This window comes from Ascaphus truei, chromosome 12 (genome assembly GCF_040206685.1).
Source record: "Ascaphus truei isolate aAscTru1 chromosome 12, aAscTru1.hap1, whole genome shotgun sequence".
NCBI lineage: Eukaryota > Metazoa > Chordata > Amphibia > Anura > Ascaphidae > Ascaphus > Ascaphus truei.
This window is the reverse complement of record NC_134494.1, coordinates 8,649,909-8,668,490: the sequence shown is the minus strand read 5'-3', so window position 1 is coordinate 8,668,490 and position 18,582 is coordinate 8,649,909. Positions and strand designations below refer to the sequence as shown.

The window sequence follows — 18,582 nt, the reverse complement described above, 5'->3', positions numbered from 1 at the left end:
GGGGCTGATGTCCCTCTGGCAGCTGTAAGAAGCTTGATTCTGTTCGTAAGGCTGGCCCCCTCCCCCAAGAAGCAAGAAGCGCGGCAATCCCGGGCGTAGAGAGTCCGTTAGCCACTGGGGCTACCATGGCTGCACTCCCTAGAGCTGGCCCCCCAACAATGTCCATGTTGTTGCCGCCTCCCCTTGTCCTTCTATAGCCACCAGGGCTGGAATAACCTCCTGCACCCCAAGTTGACCCTGCACACACTAGTAGACCCTGCAACTGCAGGTGAGGGTATGTCCACCTCAGGTGAAGCAATATTGGTTTCGTGATTCTCCAAGTCCTCCTCAAGCAACGTTTTTGATTGTCTGTCGGTAAGCCATTGCTCTCACACCGGGAAACAATTCTGGTTCAGTTCCATGACCGGTTCCGACCTGACCGTCTGTCCATTTTCGCCTGGGGGCACTAAACTAAGTGACAAATGAGAACCTGTGCTTTCTTTGCAAAACGTATGTACGTTGACACTGGTTTTGAGAGCTCACAATCTACAAGTTTCTTTCTATGTTAGAAGACCCCACAGGATTTTAAAAGTGGGATCAATGATTCCACCGCTAGCACCTGTAAATAAGCCTGTCATGAGAGACCAGGCTTTTATACCTTTATACCGGGATCATATCACTGAACAAAAAACAAATAGTAAAAGAAATTGTCATTTATTCCATTTAAACAGACGTACACACAGTGGATTTATTTATTTATAAAATATTTTACCAGGAAGTAATACATTGAGAGTTACTTCTCGTTTTCAAGTATGTCCTGGGCACAAAGTTAAGACAAATAATACATGGTTATAAATACAGTTACATAAATGAACAGGGTATACATTATATACAAGACATTGCATGCACAGTTAAAGAAAATATATATTATGGGCATATGAAACAGTTACAGACCAGATTAAAATGTGAGACAGCCTTAGATTTGAAAGAACTTAAACTTGTGGTGGATGTGAGAGTCTCTGGTAAGTTGTTCCAGTTTTGGCGTGCACGGTAAGAGAAGGAGGAACGGACGGATACTTTGTTGAGCCTTGGGACCATGAACAGTCTTTTGGAGTATGATCTCAGATGATAAGTGCTGCATGTGGTACGGGTGAGGAGTTTGTTCAGATAGCTGGGTAGCTTGCCCATAAAGAATTTAAAGGCAAGACAGGAAAGGTGAACTTTGCGCCTAGACTCTAGTGATGACCAATCTAGTTCTTTGAGCATTTCGCAGTGATGTGTGTTGTAGTTGCATTGGAGAACAAAATGACAAATAGAATTGTAGAGGGTGTCAAGTTTGATAAGGTGGGTTTGAGGTGCCGAGCCATATAATATGTCTCTATAGTCAATAATTGGCATTAGCATCTGCTGTGCGATACGCTTTCTGACCAGGAGACTTAGGAAGGATTTGTTCCTGTAGAGTACCCCTAGTTTGGCATAGGTCTTGGTTTTCAGGGTATCAATGTGCATCCCGAATGTTAAGTGGGATTACAAAATACAAGAGAAAAAACACATACTGGGGGTTTGGGCAGCCAAACTAGCCTTTCCTGGGTGAAACAGTCCATAAAACAAAGTCTTTAGGTTGACCGGGACTTAGCCCGAAAAGTCCTGGAACTCAAATTAGCATGAAATTCCTGACGCCACCGCTGTATCTTTTCCGTAGATGCCAAAATCCCTTGACCGGGAGATAGTACCAAACATCCTGGTACTCTTTTCGGCTTGTACTTCCAGTCGCGACCACTATGTTCTCTTCTCATAACTTGACCCCGCAAAGTAAGACTTAGAAAATGTCTTGCCTTGAAATCTCTGAAGCCAGCTCACGTCTATTTCTCCAAGAGCATCTGTTAGTGATTTTGAATTTATCGCTGCTGTCTTGGCACTCAAAATCTCAGAGAATCTCCTGTCCAGATTGGCTGCTGGCTTTCTTATACAGTAGTATTTCAACTTCATTCATAAAACACTTGAAACTCATAGCCTAGCAATCTCTGATTGCTAGCACCCCTGGAAAGGTAAAACACATACATTCTTTATTGTTGCACAACCACATACATTGCATGTACAACAGACAGGTTAAAGAGCTGACAATCCAAAACCCCAAATGTGGATCAGAGGTAACGAGCCGTGCATAATACCTTTATTTATGGTCTGGTAACCCCCTCACCGTCACACATCAATACATTGTTTTTAAATATATATTTTTGCTAATTTAATATTTATATTTTCTCTTCTGATTACTCTCTCTGGGATTTATTAATCTGATGTTAACTGCTATTGATTTAAATGGCAACTAACACCCCATAGAGGTGCGATAACCCATAACTCTGCTTGCCCGTCTGTCTCTTTAAAGAACATGGCTTTCACTATGCTGACAATGGCTCAAATTTGATTTGTGGTTTTAACTCAAGTAGTTTAATACCTGTATTTATAAACTGATATACAGTACTGTAGTTGCTTTTTAGTGTATAATTGTAGTGGAAATATTTTGATAATGTTATTTAGCTGAATGATAAAGTAGTTAATTTAATATTTTGTGCTCTTTTAACAGAAAAATGCCACACTGTATTAAGATCTTCCGCTGATACAAATGAAGAATTTGTAAGTCTACCTTGTTATTATACTTTTTGTAGCAGTAAAATGTTGTAAGTTTAAATTCAACATAATTGTCAACATTAAAAGCAGTGTCCCCCTCTGCAAAATACATCTCTAGGTGTTGATGTTTTAAGTTTACTCTGTTCAAAGCCCAGATCTATTTATTTGCAACTTCAAACTTTTTACCCACAAGAAATATAGTTGCAATTTAATCTCATTTAGCATCATTTCAGAAACAATTTTAAAGTGGGGTGGTAAGCCCACTAAATGTTTGGGCTATTTGAGCATAAGCTGAAATCAAAAGGACAATCAATAAGTCTCAATGCAGATTTCCAGTATCAAAAATCATGTTATTTACCTGCCTTCATACTCCTAAAATTATAATATGTATATACATAGATATTTTTATTTCAGATTTGATTATGTACAGGTATGTGTCCTGTACCAATGCATTTATAATCTCTTCAAACTACATTTAAAGAGAATCTTGATAAGAATATATGGGTATCTAAATCATTTCATATTAGATGTAATTTTGCATAGTTCTGATGGTGTCCAAATATGTTTTTAAACCTTGATGTTTTGAAAGCATGGGTGGACAAAAAATATATAAAAAAAAACTTAAGAGCCAGACAGAGTTCTTAGTAGCCACAGTTTTGTTATGCAGGAGGTTGGAGCAGGAGGCAGTTCTTTGTGTATCTGTATAAATAAGGTACTTTGGCATTCACGGAGAGGCACATGCTCACTCACAGACTGACAAGACACTGGCACTCAAACTCCTCCCCTACACAGGCAAGCTCCTGTTGGCTTCATTGGCAGAAATGAGAAAGTCCTGGAGCACTCCACTTCTTCACTCTTCCCCCTCCCTCCTTGCTCCCCCTGCACACCAGAGTAAATGGCGCAGTGATGATTGACATATCACTCACTTCCACGACCTGGAACAATACTAGCATAGCATGATGGGGCATAATGTTGCGATTAAAGGTGGTGACCGATAGGTGAGTCAGCACTGCGCTACAGCACAGGTACCAAAACTAAAAATGGGGGTCTTCTGGGAGCCCATCCTGGTTTTTAACATTTTGTGGATATATATATATATATATATATATATATATTTGTTTACACATACAGACAGAAACCGCATACACACCTAATAATAACTAGGGTATTTATAAGACCATAATCTAATCTCTATAATAGAGAGAAACAGGTCGGTGCTCTGAGACAGGGATAAGTAGAATACAGAAAAGACACAAGAAGTCTCAAAAATGAGCACTCAAAAAATCCCCCCAAAAATGATACTTTAATGTCTTCAATTGTAACAAACTAAAACATGATAAAAACACAAAACAGAACCCTGAAATAGACAAAGTGACTACATATAGCATATGGCCAATTCAAAAAGTCTAAACCTATACACAAATATCAGGCTAATGCAAGAAGAGTGTAAGGTGAGATCCCAGGGAAACTAGTTCCCTGGATCAGCAAGACCGGCCGGTCACAAAATTAGAATACCTCTACTGCAGAGCAGGTCTGTACTGGTGGACAGAATGTAGATTTAACTTTCACATGTGAAGCACACTTAAGTTCGTTTTGAGCCTGTGACTCTTCACCCTCATAGATGGCAGTCATATCATCCAAAATTTGAAGTTCTTCTACACTCCATTTTTGTGCTTGATGTCCTTCGTGAAGAAGCCGCAAGGTGAAACACGTGTAGAGTGGGAGCTGCTGCAGTTACCCCGAGACTCTAATCTGTGATACATATTCCCTTGCTGACTCTGGGACTCACAACAATATGGATTCTGATATCTGGTAGAAACTTCTGTATGGCATCTTTGAGTTATACTACTGCACTCTGTAACACAAGGGGGGATGAGCATACAAAATATTTTTTCTTTATTCCCTATGCTACAATTGAAGGACTTTATATGCTATTCATTTATTTAAGATTTATACCATCCTGGATACAACTGGACATTTGTTCATTTTTATGTTAGGATTTTCTTTTTGACACTTAGAAAAAAAAAAAAATGTTGTGTTATTTTTTTATACGAATTTATCCATCTCTACACAGTTTTCCTAGATTTCTGCACACTTCCCACTACGGTGGGTTAGCTTTACCTTAACGGTTTCCATCTTGCAGTGTGTGTGGTTTATATGTGTAGGACATCAGTATATTCATTAGTGTGTCCCTTAGGTCTTTTTGGTATATTTTGTGACCGGCCGGTCTTGCTGATCCAGGGAATTAGTTTCCAAGGGATCTCACCTTACACTCTTCTTGCATTAGCCTGATATTTGTGTATAGGTTTAGACTTTTTGTATTGGCCATATGCTATATGTGGTCACTTTGTCTATTTCAGGGTTCTGTTTTGTGTTTTTATCATGTTTTAGTTTGTTACAATTGAGGACATTAAAGTATCATTTTTTGGGGGATTTTTTGAGTGCTCATTTTTGAGACTTCTTGTGTCTTTTCTGTATTATATATATATAGTTTTTTATTGTGAAAACAAAAAAAAAGAGAACCAGTGCTTAATTAAATATATACAAATAATAAAAACATGATAAAGTGTCCAATCAAATAAGTAAAACAAAAATATGTAGTGATCAAAGGGGAGGCATGTACTCAAGAGGGATGCTGCTCTGATGAGGATAAACCTAAACCATATATGAACAAAAAAGATAAAAGAGCACAAACCTCTGATAGTAAATGTCAATATCGGCAAGTGTAATAAAAAAACAGGGAAAGCAGAGTACCTATAACATTAAAATTACAAATATGACATAGGAGGCACTGAACATATAATAATATACAATGTATAAAAATGCATATAAAGAAAACATGAAATGCCTGGTCAAATGCTGAAAAACATCCAATGAAGGAGGGTAAGTGATATCAAAGTGAAGAATCACTGGAAATAAATGGCTGGAAAAAATGCAATGGGCTGGTAGAGGTTAATGGATAATATGTAGCACAATGCTAGTTGAATCCTGACTGAGAGTATTGATAGAAAAGTGTCAGTATGTAACCAGTCCCATGGTAGTGAAAGAAAACACTTTTAAAAAGTAACATTTCTGTTTATTGTTTTCACTAAATTGTTTGGTATTTGGATCGCTTGTTTTTATTACATTTTAGGATTGGTTAGCGGTTTTATTTCTTGAATGGTTTTGTTGGCTAGGTGTTTATTTAATTGTATTTTGTTATATCATAATGTTATATTCTTTTGCGGTCTTGATTTTAGAATAAGTTTATTGATGTGTAGTTGAGGCCTTTCAGTTCAATTATTCTTTTGTTTTTTAGGTGCTTATTTATTTCTTTAGTTGTTGTGTATTGTTGTGCTTAATTTTTTTTTATAGGTTGGCCATTGACTGCTATAGTGGCTTTTCAAGCCCATATTATATGGGTATGATGTACCACTGTGCCAATCAATGGGTAGAGGGTGAGTATTATGTCCCCAGAGTGGGTGGTTAGGCCTCTCGGGTGGGTAGCACGGGAGGGGGGTTAACCCCTTCATTACTATAGCGGTTATTAACCTCTAAGGGAATTAAGGTGTTAGGGGCCATTAGATTGGAATTTTTATTGTACTCTTGCTGCCAATGGAGGACAAGGACCAGGAGTATGGTGATGAGGATGCCCTTCATCATGGCAGGGGTAAGTAGAAGTTTTATTTACTTTATTTATGGTGGCTTGCTAATGTTTGATTTAGCATGGGCAAATGAGCTATTATCCATATCTGGATAATAGTAATTTTGTCCATTACTGTACTGTATGTGTTGGGGGTGTTGTTGGGGGTAGAGGAGGTGGGTAGTAGGGTTGTTGTGTTTATTTTTTTTTATTGGGGTAGAGGGGTTGGGTTAAGGGGTTAGTAGCCCAAAGGGTGGGTGTTTAGGCCTACCGGGAGGTCGGGGGAGAGGAGTAGCGGAACTTGTTAACCCCTTTCATTACCACAGCGGTTTCCACTGCTATGGTAGTGAAGGTGTTAACTCTTCCTGCAACCTTCCTGGTAGGCCTAACAACCCAACCTGGATCTACTACCCCTTCATACACCCCCTCTGCCCCCAATAAACAGACTTTTGAAGTTGAGCCCCTTCATTGTCTTAGCGGCTAACCGCTAAGGTAATGAAGCTGTTTTAATAAAAATTTGAATACTAGTCTACAGGAGCAGGGGGTCTCCGGCACAGAACCACATTGATTTGAGGACTGGGGACCTCCTGCATTCTGAGATAAAGGCCCCGTTAGGGGGTGCTGGTATAGCCTATGCATTTAAATGTCCCGTGTCACGTGACCGGGACATTTAAATGCATAGGCGATACCGGCACCCCATAATGAGGCCTTTATCTCGGGAAGCAGGGGATCTCCGGACCTGAAATCAACGCGGCTCTGCTCCGGAGACCCCCTGCTCACGTACACTAGTATTACATTTTTTTACTAAAATCCTGCGATCGCTGGCGGGATGTGCGCAGGGGGAAGCGATTCTCTCTGGGCAGTTCTCTATGCAGGTGGCCCACCCACATCGCTGCAGATCCACGGATGAGAACTTTTGAGAGAGGCAAAAATCACATTGCTGCTCCTCGTCTGTTTTGGGCATTTTGCTATTGCAGGTCTTCAGAGTCTTTCTGAATACAGTGATAACAACACTGACTAAACTGGCGGCGTAACAGGCCCAGCGAGACGTTTTATGAAGGCTACTAGAATAGGCCCCTGAGTCTCTGAGATAGGACATTGGAGATTTTTCTGACTGTTATACCACAGTTTACTTGTAGTAACGGTAGTTCTACAGTTTGTTATTTGTTAATTAACTGTTAACTTGGATTACCTCAATCTACAGTAGTGTCCAGTTCACACACACCAATCCACTGAAAGTGACCCAACCCCATATATATATTTGATTTTATCACTACTAGTTGCATAATCGTATAGTACATTTGATACCAACTAGTGGAGTGACTGGTGGACAGATAGTGGGAGGCTGGGGGCTCTGGAGGGGTGTGGGTGGTGGCGGAAGGATTATGGTGTGCTGCCAGTGCCAGGCAAGCAGTAGGGCTAGAATAGCAGCAGATAATCTAAGTCTGCCCGACCTTAAGCTAGCAATTAAGCATAATAGCACTAGCATATTATTTGTATTATTTATTTAAAATGTGCCAACATATTCCGTAGCGCAGTACAATAGGGTTGGAGGAAGAAAACAATTAAATATCAAACATTAACATAGATTATTACAATAGAAAAGGAGGACCCTGCCACAAGGAATTTATAATCTATAAGGAAGGGTAAGTGGAAACATAAGGTAGAGGGGGATAAGAAGGTTGGTTTGTTTCGGATAACTGATAGCTGTTAATTGAAGGATTACGTGGAATTGTGCGGAGGTAGAGCTGTGAGAGCAGGGTGCGTAGCTTGAAATGCTTCAATAAACGTCTGAAATATTTTGCAAAAATAGGACCAATAACAGAGCAGCTGTAACATCAGTGAATGGCAGCAAATGTCTTTGGCTACCATCAAACAATGCTGCCTTTGCTGTGACTCCTCAAAGTTTTTTCTAAGACAACTCAAAGTTGTTTCTAAAAGCATCTGAGGTGAAGTGTAAACAGCACACAGAGATAGGGGGGGGGGGGGGTGCTGACAATATCCAAGTCATAGAAATTGGGTTTGTTTTTTCCTTATGATGTTAACCCTCACTATGCTGGCTTAGTGTACAGGAGCTGTAAAGTAAAGCATATTGTGGAGACTTTCTTAGGAGGCCGCATTGGCTGCCACTTGGGTGTTGTTTCTAAGAGCATCTGAGGTGAAGTGGAAACAGTTGAGCAGCAAACAGATCCCACAGTAAACATGCAGGAGGGGAGGTGCTGATGATATCCAGGTCTGAAGTTGTGTCTTTCTTTTCCTTATGTGTTAACCCTGTCCACTCCAGCTTAGTAGGTAGGAGCAGTGAAGGTGAAGCATGTTCGGAAACTGTCTTAGGGGGGCGCCTTTGCGCAACTGCATATATAGAAAGTGAATAAATACCAGTTTTAGTGGCTAAGAATAGATGGACATCATTTTGGACATGGTTGCTGTGGTTGTGATGAATCTGATTAAGTTAAATCATTTAAAGGTGGTGCTGCTGGTGCGCCTACTAGCAGTCAAAGCAAGTACTGTATCATCTAACGGAAAATTACTCTAAATCCCAGTCCCACTGCAGAAGGTTAAACTTCCCGTACTAAGACAATGAACCTCCAGTTTTAAAGAGATTTTAGCTGGGAATGGGACGTTCAAGTCAGCCTATGGCTATTACTAGTAGTAGTACTGAAACTAAAATGAATATGTGGAGAAATAGATTGAGAATGTGTGTCCTATGAATCCAGTACAGCTACCACAGCTGATGCCAATACCAGTTGCTGTTACTGTAGCCAAGTCCACTAAGTCATCTGCAAAAGGCACATCATTCTTGTCACATTCCAAAACATTCATTAATGCTAAACACGCTGTTTTATTGATAATACAAGACTGGTGAGCTGTTAAGGTAGCCTGACAAAGAGAAGGGAGAGTCACAAGGGCTTGATATGGTGGTGGTGGTGGTGGGGTGGGGGGGTGGACTTGTTGCTATCTATTCCATTCAAATATCATTGGTTGTTAATAAGGATTCTTATGAGGATGTTGCTGATGTTTTGAAAGACTGATTTGAGCGGGGACGGTGGTGGCGTTCATAATGCTTCAGAGGCAAGTGCTGATACTTTGATCATTGTAAAAGATAATGCAAATGCATTAACAACAAGTACAGGGAAAACTGCAATCAGTAACATGTTTATATATAAATTATTTAACAAACATTAACCAAAAATCATCAACATCCACAGCACCTACCTTCCTCCTTATTTTCAACTGCTGTTAGGCACTGTTTTGGGTCATTATCTTGAAAGAAATGGTTACCAGATGGAAAGTAATCAGAAATGTATGGGGCTATCTGGGAGTTAATTGAAAATACACTTTATACATGATTCCTGGAGAAAAATCAAATATAATTCTCCAACAATCCAAGGGGGAGCATATAAGGGAAAAGAAGATAAACACGTGCATACAATATAAGTGTAGATGTATGGGATGTTTGAAATACAACACTATATATTCTTGGCTCTTATGCTCAGCCTACTCACAGGATACAGAAGAAAGTCAGACACTTGCAAGAAGGGCTGCTACCCGTATTGTTCAGAGGATGTGTTGATCAGAATTCTCATCCAATGGCACAAGGGGTGGTGAATGAATGATGTGGAGAGATAGAAGAAACTACCATAGCACAGATCAATAGAGTAAATATGTGCTTTATGTATAAAATATAAAAAACGCACTCACAATTGAGCAATTAAATCAAGGCATGTATCACACAAATGGTGAATATATGGGTCACCGCACTGCGATTTTTCTCACCACCTCCCTTCAGTATGTTGTTCCCCTCTGCTCGTGGGATCTGTGCAGAAACCGCCTCTCTGCTCCGTCGCGTCCGTCGGAGCGTCTGACGTCACTCTTACTGTGGATGTGGCTAGGTACGGATCGCCTCAAGGTCCAAAAAGCACTCTACATGTTTCGACCCATTAAAACTGTTCCGGCTTCGTCAGGAGTGTATCTTTGGCATGGACCGGTCATTGTATACATACCTCTGTTCATTAATAATTAATTGGCACGTAATAAACATTGATCTATCAATCTATGCTATCATATCACTTTTGGGATGAACGGATGCATAATATCAGGTATCATGGGTCTTATTATACAAGTGATTACAACATACAGCATATACATATATGAAAAGTCATTCCTATTTCACAATCTTTTATTTATTCAATGATGAATATTTTGTTGGATCTTGTTTGGCTGTATATATGAGATTGTAGGGTAAGAAGTCTTCATATGAACAATAGGATGAGAGTATGTGTGTTCGGGTAATAGGAGGAGAAAATATACAAGGGGGGAAATAGGATACAAAATGATCCTGATGGAGCATTCATCATACATATATGATAGTAATCTATGATTACCCTTTATTAGGAATATGATGCTCTGTATATAAAACAAATATTTATTAAATTAAATGCGGGGTTTTTGTCATAAAAAAGGGGAAGAGGAAAAGAGGGCAATCGCAGAGGAGCACAACTCCATTGTGATAAATGTAATTAAGCATACATAATGTTCCCTAAAATGTACATAAGGTACCTTTAAATATAGTATAACTCCAATAGTGAAGGATATCCTTAAAACCTACGCAAATAAATAAAAGACCATACATGGGGAAGCGCTCAACATATTACAGTAAGTGTGAATTAAATAAGATACCACTTAATGGCTATCAATAGAATAATAATAATGTTCCATCTAGTCAATTCACCCGGTTAAGTTGAAACTGCACAGACAAGGAACAATTTCATATCCAAGCAGGCAAGATACAACAAAGATTTTTGGAGAAAATTACAGGGAAAAAACAATAGATGTAGTGATAGATAAGGTAGATACGCTAGTTAGGAGTGATTTATGAAAACCTAAACAAAAAGATACTACAATTAACAAGAAGTTTGATTTTGCATTTCTAACAGGTTTTAATAGGGAGGCAGGAAAAATCAAGAGCATTCTGACAAAACACTGGGACATCTTGAAGAATGACCCGGTGTTAGGTCAAAGCATTCCAGATAGACCGAATGTAATATTCAGGAAGGCTAGCAATCTGAAAAATAAACTCGCCCCAAGCGCAATAAGAGAGAGAAACCAAAAGAGAACGGATGGTTGAATAACAACAAAGGTTTCTTTGGCTGTAAAAGTTGTAGGGCCTGTCAATTCAAATCCCCGAATCATACTCAATTCTGCTCAAATGCCACTGGTGAAATTTTTCATGTGGAAACATTTATAACTTGCAGGACAGACCATGTAGTTTACTTACTGGAGTGTTCCTGCAAGTTGCAATATGTAGGCAAAACTACGAGACCTGTAAGAACAAGGGTCATTGAACTTCTCAGTGGCATAAAGAGAAAGTTAACCAATCACAGCATACCTAGCCATTTTTCAGAATTTCACAATGGGGATCCTTCAGGCCTACAGTTTAAAGCCATCGAACATGTACTACCACACTGGAGGGGGGGAGATAGGGGGTCCGAATTACTCAAACGTGAGGCATTTTGGATCCATCGTTTAAAGACCCTCACCCCTAGAGGATTGAATTTAGAAATCGATCTTGCGTCTTTTCTGAAATAATATACATATATAGATCAATGTGTCTAATCATGTTTTTTCTCTCTCTTTTTCTTTTGTTCCTCCCTGTGTCTGCCCACATCATGCCCATGTTGGTCATCAATGCCATCTAAATTTGCTGATATGTATTATGTGAGCTGCTGTGCAGTTATCCTAGACCTCTTGTGTACTTTTGAGTCCCAATGTGTTAAATTCAATTAATGATCTCTATGCATACTATTCATGATAGGTATAATTATATACCTACCACCCATGTGAATGACACGTCATCCATTTTCACAGTCACTAGTATTTTTACACATATATATATATATATATATATTAAAAAAATTATATGTATGTATCCCACATTAATTTTTCGTTATAATATGTACTTTACAAAAATGCTCTTCCCCGTTCTCATTTTTTGAAGGTAGAGCTATGTCCTGCATCCATTGGCCTTATTATTCTATTGGTAGCCTGTAAGAGATGTGTGCAGAGGTATGCAATGGAGACCGTTTTTAAGGTGAAATTAAAATAAGGCTTTATTGCGCCTGTCCCTTTTAAGACAGCAAAACATATGAAAACAACAAACGCCTATCCCTGTTTAAGGGCTAACTTACTTCCCCAGTCCCTTTCTCCAGGGCAGGAGGGATAATCCCATTACCACCCTATTCCCCAAAGTCTCAAGAGATACCTTAAAGCAGGTGTCCCTTCATGTCAGTCTCTGGTAGGTTACTGGGTTCCCTGTGTCCAGGAATATAGGTCTTTGGGTGTCTTGATCTCAGCAGAGCCTTTCTGCTCAAGACCTCTTTCCTCTTGTCAGCACCCTTGTGTACTGAGGCAAATCTCCCTTCCTGTCTCAGAGGCAAGATTTTTCTGACACCTCTAATCATCCAGGTGGTGTTGATTAATTGTCTACCAGCAGTTAACAACCACACTGCTGGATTAGAGGCACATTTTTGAACAGGGATAAATCCCCTGTTACATAGCCATTAAGTGGTATCTTATTTAATTCACACTGAATATGTTGAGTGCTTCCCCATGTATGGTCTTTTATCTATTTGCGTAGGTTTTAAGGATATCCTTCACTATTGGAGTTATACTATATATAAAGGTACCTTATGTACATTATAGGGAACATTATGTATGCTTAATTACATTTATCACAATGGAGTTGTGCTCCTCTGCGATTGCCCTCTTTTCCTCGTCCCCTTTTTATGACAAAAACCCCGCATTTAATTTAATAAATATCTGTTTTATATACAGAGCATCATATTCCTAATAAAGGGTAATCATAGATAAATATCATATATAGGTATGATGAGTGCTTCATCAGGATAATTTTGTATCCTATTTCCCCCCTTGTATATTTTCTCCTCCTATTACCAGAACACACATACTCTCATCATATTGTTCATATGAAGACTTCTTACCATACAATCTCATATATACAGCCAAACAAGATCCAAAAAAACATACATCATTGAATAAATAAAAGATTGTGAAATAGGAATGACTTTTCATATATGTATATGCTGTATGTTGTAATCACTTGTATAATAAGACCCATGATACCTGATATTATGCATTCGTTCACCCCGATAGTGATATGATAGCATAGATTGATAGATCAATGTTTATTACGTGCCAATTAATTATTAATGAACAGAGGTATATATACAATGACCGGTCCATGCCAAAGATATACTCCTGATGAAGCCGGAACAGTTTTACTGGGCGAAACGCGTAGAGTGCTTTTTGGACCTTGAGACGATCCGTACCTAACCACCTCCACAGTAAGAGTGACGTCAGACGCTCCGACGGACGTGACGGAGCAGAGAGGCGGTTCCTGCACAGATCCCACAAGCAGAGGGGAACAACATACTGAAGGGAGGTGATGAGAAAAATCGCAGTGCGGTGACCCATATATTCACCATTTGTGTGATACATGCCTTGATTTTATTGCTCAATTGTGAGTGCGTTTTTTTATATTTTATACATAAAGCACATATTTACTCTATTGATCTGTGCTATGGTAGTTTCTTCTATCTCTCCACATCATTCATTCACCACCCCTTGTGCCATTGGATGAGAATCCTGATCAACACATCCTCTGAACAATACGGGTAGCAGCCCTTCTTGCAAGTGTCTGACTTTCTTCTGTATCCTGTGAGTAGGCTGAGCATAAGAGCCAAGAATATATAGTGTTGTATTTCAAACATCCCATACATCTACACTTATATTGTACTGTATGCACGTGTTTGTCTTCTTTTCCCTTATATGCTCCCCCTGGATTGTTTAAGAATTATCCATGCAGTTTGGAACCCGTGAAGACAGGTCCCACCAGAGGGTTTGAGCTGGGATATTAGACCTTTATTTTTTCACCTATTTATTACATTTGTGTAGTATATAGTTATTAACACATTTATTGTTTATATTCACTTATAGCAGTTCGTGCCTTTTTCTTTCACCTTCACGTATCCACGAAAAATCAAATATAACACTGTTAAACAAATACAGTACTACTGTTAAACTAATATAAAACTGTTATAGGACAAGGTCATTGTAGGAGGCGAGAGCAGAAGTACAATCAGGAAGACATATTTTGGGAAAATAAACCTTGACTTTTATTCAGCCCGTGCCTTCAAACAATTCAGTTTTAAGGCAGCACACAAATAAACAAACAGCCTATCCCTTTGTATGCAGTCCCTTTCTTTAGGGCTGGTCGGCTAGGCCTCTTACCAGGCTCTGACCCAAAGTCCAAAGAGGTACCTGTTCAGGGACTCTTTCCCTCTGTCCAAGTCTGGATGGTATTCATTCGGGTGAACCCTCTGGCGGGTTCCAGTGGCAGCTTTTCCTGGAATAGATGGGCTGGTTCCCTGGGATCCCACTCTGTCAGCATACACCTCCCATGTGCTAGAGAGATCACCTGAAGTTAATCAAGAGGCTTTTCTACCTGTCTGATGAGCCAGGAAGAGACTGGTTCATTGTCTGTTGCTGCAATTAATCAGCTTCCTGCTGGACTCATCAGACCAATACAGGCTTTCAATTGAAGACTTTTTAGACAAGGGTTAAGGACCTGTCACAGTAATATTCAGAGTACTACTGTTAAAGAAATATAACACTGCTATACAGGCACAGGGTCACATTCACAGTACTGCCATTAAACAAATATAACACTTACTCTAATACAGTACTACCGTTAAACAAATATAAAACTGTTATACAGCGAAAGGGTCACATTCAGAGTAGTACTGTTAAACATATATAACATTGTTAAACAGGCACAGGAAAATTACCTTTAAATACAACTATGGGTCTTGGTCTAAGTCTCGAAATTGCTCCCCACACATAAAGCTTGAGTGAATGCATTGGTCGAGGCTATAGGGTAAACAGTTTTTTTTCTGAATGCCATACAGGAAAAATTTTAATGGGCAACTGAAATTTAATCTGAATATACGTCATCAAACTTTTCCCCACACTCAATCCATGCACATGCTTGGTCAACTCTTTTAATATTGTGAACATCTCTTATCATGGGAAACACTGCAAAAATAAGAAAAAATGAGTTCAATAAATTATACTTTCTACTATGGTATTAAGTGCTGACATTATTGATTTGGGATTTGGCTACTATAGGCAAATACACCATACCCAGAAATACGGTTATAAAGGAAACAAAGACATTCCGTTGCAATCAATCCTTCCTTCCCCCACATGCTGTACTTCCCAGAATAAGCCATACATTACCTCAGTGTAATATTTAAACTTTCTACATAATAAACATGCTTTAGGTTAGGTAAACAGAGATATTATACTTTATGTACTTTATGTACAGTACACTACAGCACTTTACCTCATATGTCCAAATGTCCAGCCGAAATCGCATCTTATTAGTCTGATTCTGGACTCAGACAATGTTATATCATGCTTCCTTTGCAGAATCTATCAAACCTCTTCAGCAGACAGCTCATCATTTTCCAGGTTAATCTCATCCGCTAGCCAGCTCATTTCACTGTGAAAGACAAAATTAGGAAGGTGAAAAATATTAAGAGTGTAGATGCATAAGCATTTGAAGAATCTGGGTGTGGAAAAGAGCGGAGAACAGCGAGCAAAAAAGGGGTCTATGCACAAACCTGGCTGGTTAAAAACAATGTATTGAAAAGAGGGTGACAGCATGGAGGGTGGCATGGGGTATACCTCTGGTGCATTTCACGCTCTTGGCACTTTGTTGCCAGTCAGCTGGAAGCACGCAATGGAGGAGAGACCACACTGAGTAGCATACAAGTTTGCTTTATTGCTTTGTTGATGTACTGGCATGAAGACTACATACAGCCATCAGCTCTAGGGGGTGTATTTCCTGGAAATAGAAGAACCAGTCACTACTGCTAACATATGCAATCTTTGGCTGCATTATCCCCAACAAATAGGCATACAGTAGCGACATACTTTATCGCACTAAATGCCGGCGGCATGCCGGGATCTACCCCAGCTGCCGCCAGTAATATCCGCGCGCCGCCGCGTTTCCCACACGCACCCCCCCTCCACCTCGCGCGCAATTTACTATCCTTCTGGACCCCGAGCCCGGCTTCTGCTCTGCCCCTCTGCTTCCCCGCACCCCCGCTTACCTTAATTTGATGTCCAGGGGTGTCGGGGAAGCCTGGGGAAGCCGGGGAAGACGGGGAAGCCGGGCGCGCCTGTGACTGTGACGTCACAGTGCGCCGCCACGCGCCGCGGCTACCCGCTTCCCAGCCTCATACAGCCAGCGGCATTTGCTCGAATAAGAGCTGCCGCTGCTGTACACTGGCGACACACTTTATTCGAGCTCGGCTAGTCCCACGAATTCGGGTATACCCGGGTGTATTGAGGTTTGTGACTGTTTTCTGCCCGAGTGCATTGGGTTATTTTCCAGGCAGGGATTGAAGCATTTTATTCCCACTGGCTGCAATACTGCACAGTATATATATATATACTGCATTACAATTCATGAATTTATGCCATCTGGTAGACACGCGAAGCATTGCAGCCTATTAAATCCTAATCATTATCATTTAACAGATCAGCCGCCCGTCAGCCAGGCATGAACCCAGGCTGGGAAGGCAAATGCAACGGGGCTTGTCAGAGGTGAGGAGCAGCGCATTCCAGGTATCTGCCAGGTACATACTGGGTATTTGCTCGAATAAAGTGTGTCGGTGCAGTACACATACAGTACAGCTGCAGCAGCCATTATTTGAACTCTTCACATTTGAACTCTTCAAGTCAGGGTGCGTGATCTCTTCCAACCTTCCCGCCTTAAGATGCGAGTGCGGCGAGTGCAGAAAATTGCATTTTAGTGTTCTGGTTTTTAGACACCTGAAATTGACACAGTAGCACATTAGCACAGTAGCACAGTACTGTACACATTTCCATTCATTCATTTCATTGCAACCAAAGAAACAGAATCCATGAAATTAAAACAAAGCATCCGCAATAAGCCCGGGTGCCTGGGGTGATTGGCTGTGTACATGCCGCGTGGAGTACCGCAAAGCACACGAAAATGGTGTTGTGATTTGTTCGAATAACGGCCGCCGCAGCTGTATACCCCCATATTTGAGGACTGAAGATAGAGGATTAAGTTATCTCCATTTATCACTATCCTCACACTCATGAGTCTCTCCTATTGAACTAATTACAGCTTTATTCACATGCTGTTTATGTCAATTACTTGGTAGCACTGGCTCAAGGAACTTTGTTCTATCTCTCAGATGCATAAGCATACTCTATGGCTCATGAAGAGAATATTTGATGCAAAAGTGTACACAGTAGTGTGATTACTTTGTTCTGACCCTGCGTACCACTTTACGAATCTGTGTCCTTGCTTGGGTATGATACTGGACACAGTCTAGTGACACCTAGATGCCAGCTTCTCGTAGCCACCATTGGATGTGTCTTGTTGTAAATCCCTTTTTTGTACGTGTAGTGGCTTCTATTTAGAATGTACTGAACCACTAATTAATGTGTATTCAATATGTATTCAATGTGAATTGCACCATCGTTGTGCTTTATTATACAGGTAAAGCGACAGGGACAGGTATACACATACTTTTGACAACTTACAAAAGTAGACAACCAATCACCAACGTAGCCCCACCCAACACTGAATGCTGTTCCTGTGACATCAGTGTGACTGTACATAAATTCTCACAGAAATTGTATTGAAACATTCACTGATCTTGATCAGAACTAACTCTTGTGCTAACTCAGATATCTTGCCCTTGTACGATGGGTATATCCAGCTTCTATGGATGCAAACACCTGCTTTCTCAAGCTGTAACAACAAAGAGCACAAGAAAGCAAAAGATGCTTGCTGACCCACCTCTACCTGAGACTCCCAAAAACAAAAAGGCTAAAGTGGAAAACAAAGCAGCACCCAAATCTCCAAAGGTGAAGAATCCAGGACCGAGGTGGAGAATGAAGAAGATGGCCAAAACTGTTGCCATTCGTCTACCCAGGAAACCTGCTTCTGAACCAGGTACCCAAATCCCCATCGCTCCCAGCTCACATTGCCCTGAACTCAGCTGAGCCCAACAGTCCCTGCTCACCTTGACCCAGACCCAAATCAACCCAAATCGGACTAACCCCCACCAAAGTAAAGAGCTTCAGCAGCCTAGCTGCAACTGGCGACTTGGTCACATGCAGTTTAGCAATGTCAAATTTGCAGTGTTCGATTATGATCCCTTTGTACAAGACACATGTACACCTGTGCCACCGAATCCGGAGCAAAGACGGGACAGACGGGACACTCT

At 40.4% G+C, this 18,582-nt stretch overlaps 1 protein-coding gene across 4 annotated transcripts in view; it reads left to right on the top strand.

The window, feature by feature from the left end:
• Positions 1 to 18,582, top strand: part of LOC142463887 (tesmin-like) — a 365,821-nt gene that overhangs the window by 60,183 nt on the left and 287,056 nt on the right. For all 4 annotated transcript variants that reach the window (XM_075566708.1, XM_075566710.1, XM_075566707.1 and 1 more), the window contains exon 4: positions 2,564 to 2,613. In XM_075566708.1, coding sequence (XP_075422823.1) covers positions 2,564 to 2,613 — 50 coding nt within the window. The remainder of the gene's footprint in view (positions 1 to 2,563; positions 2,614 to 18,582) is intronic.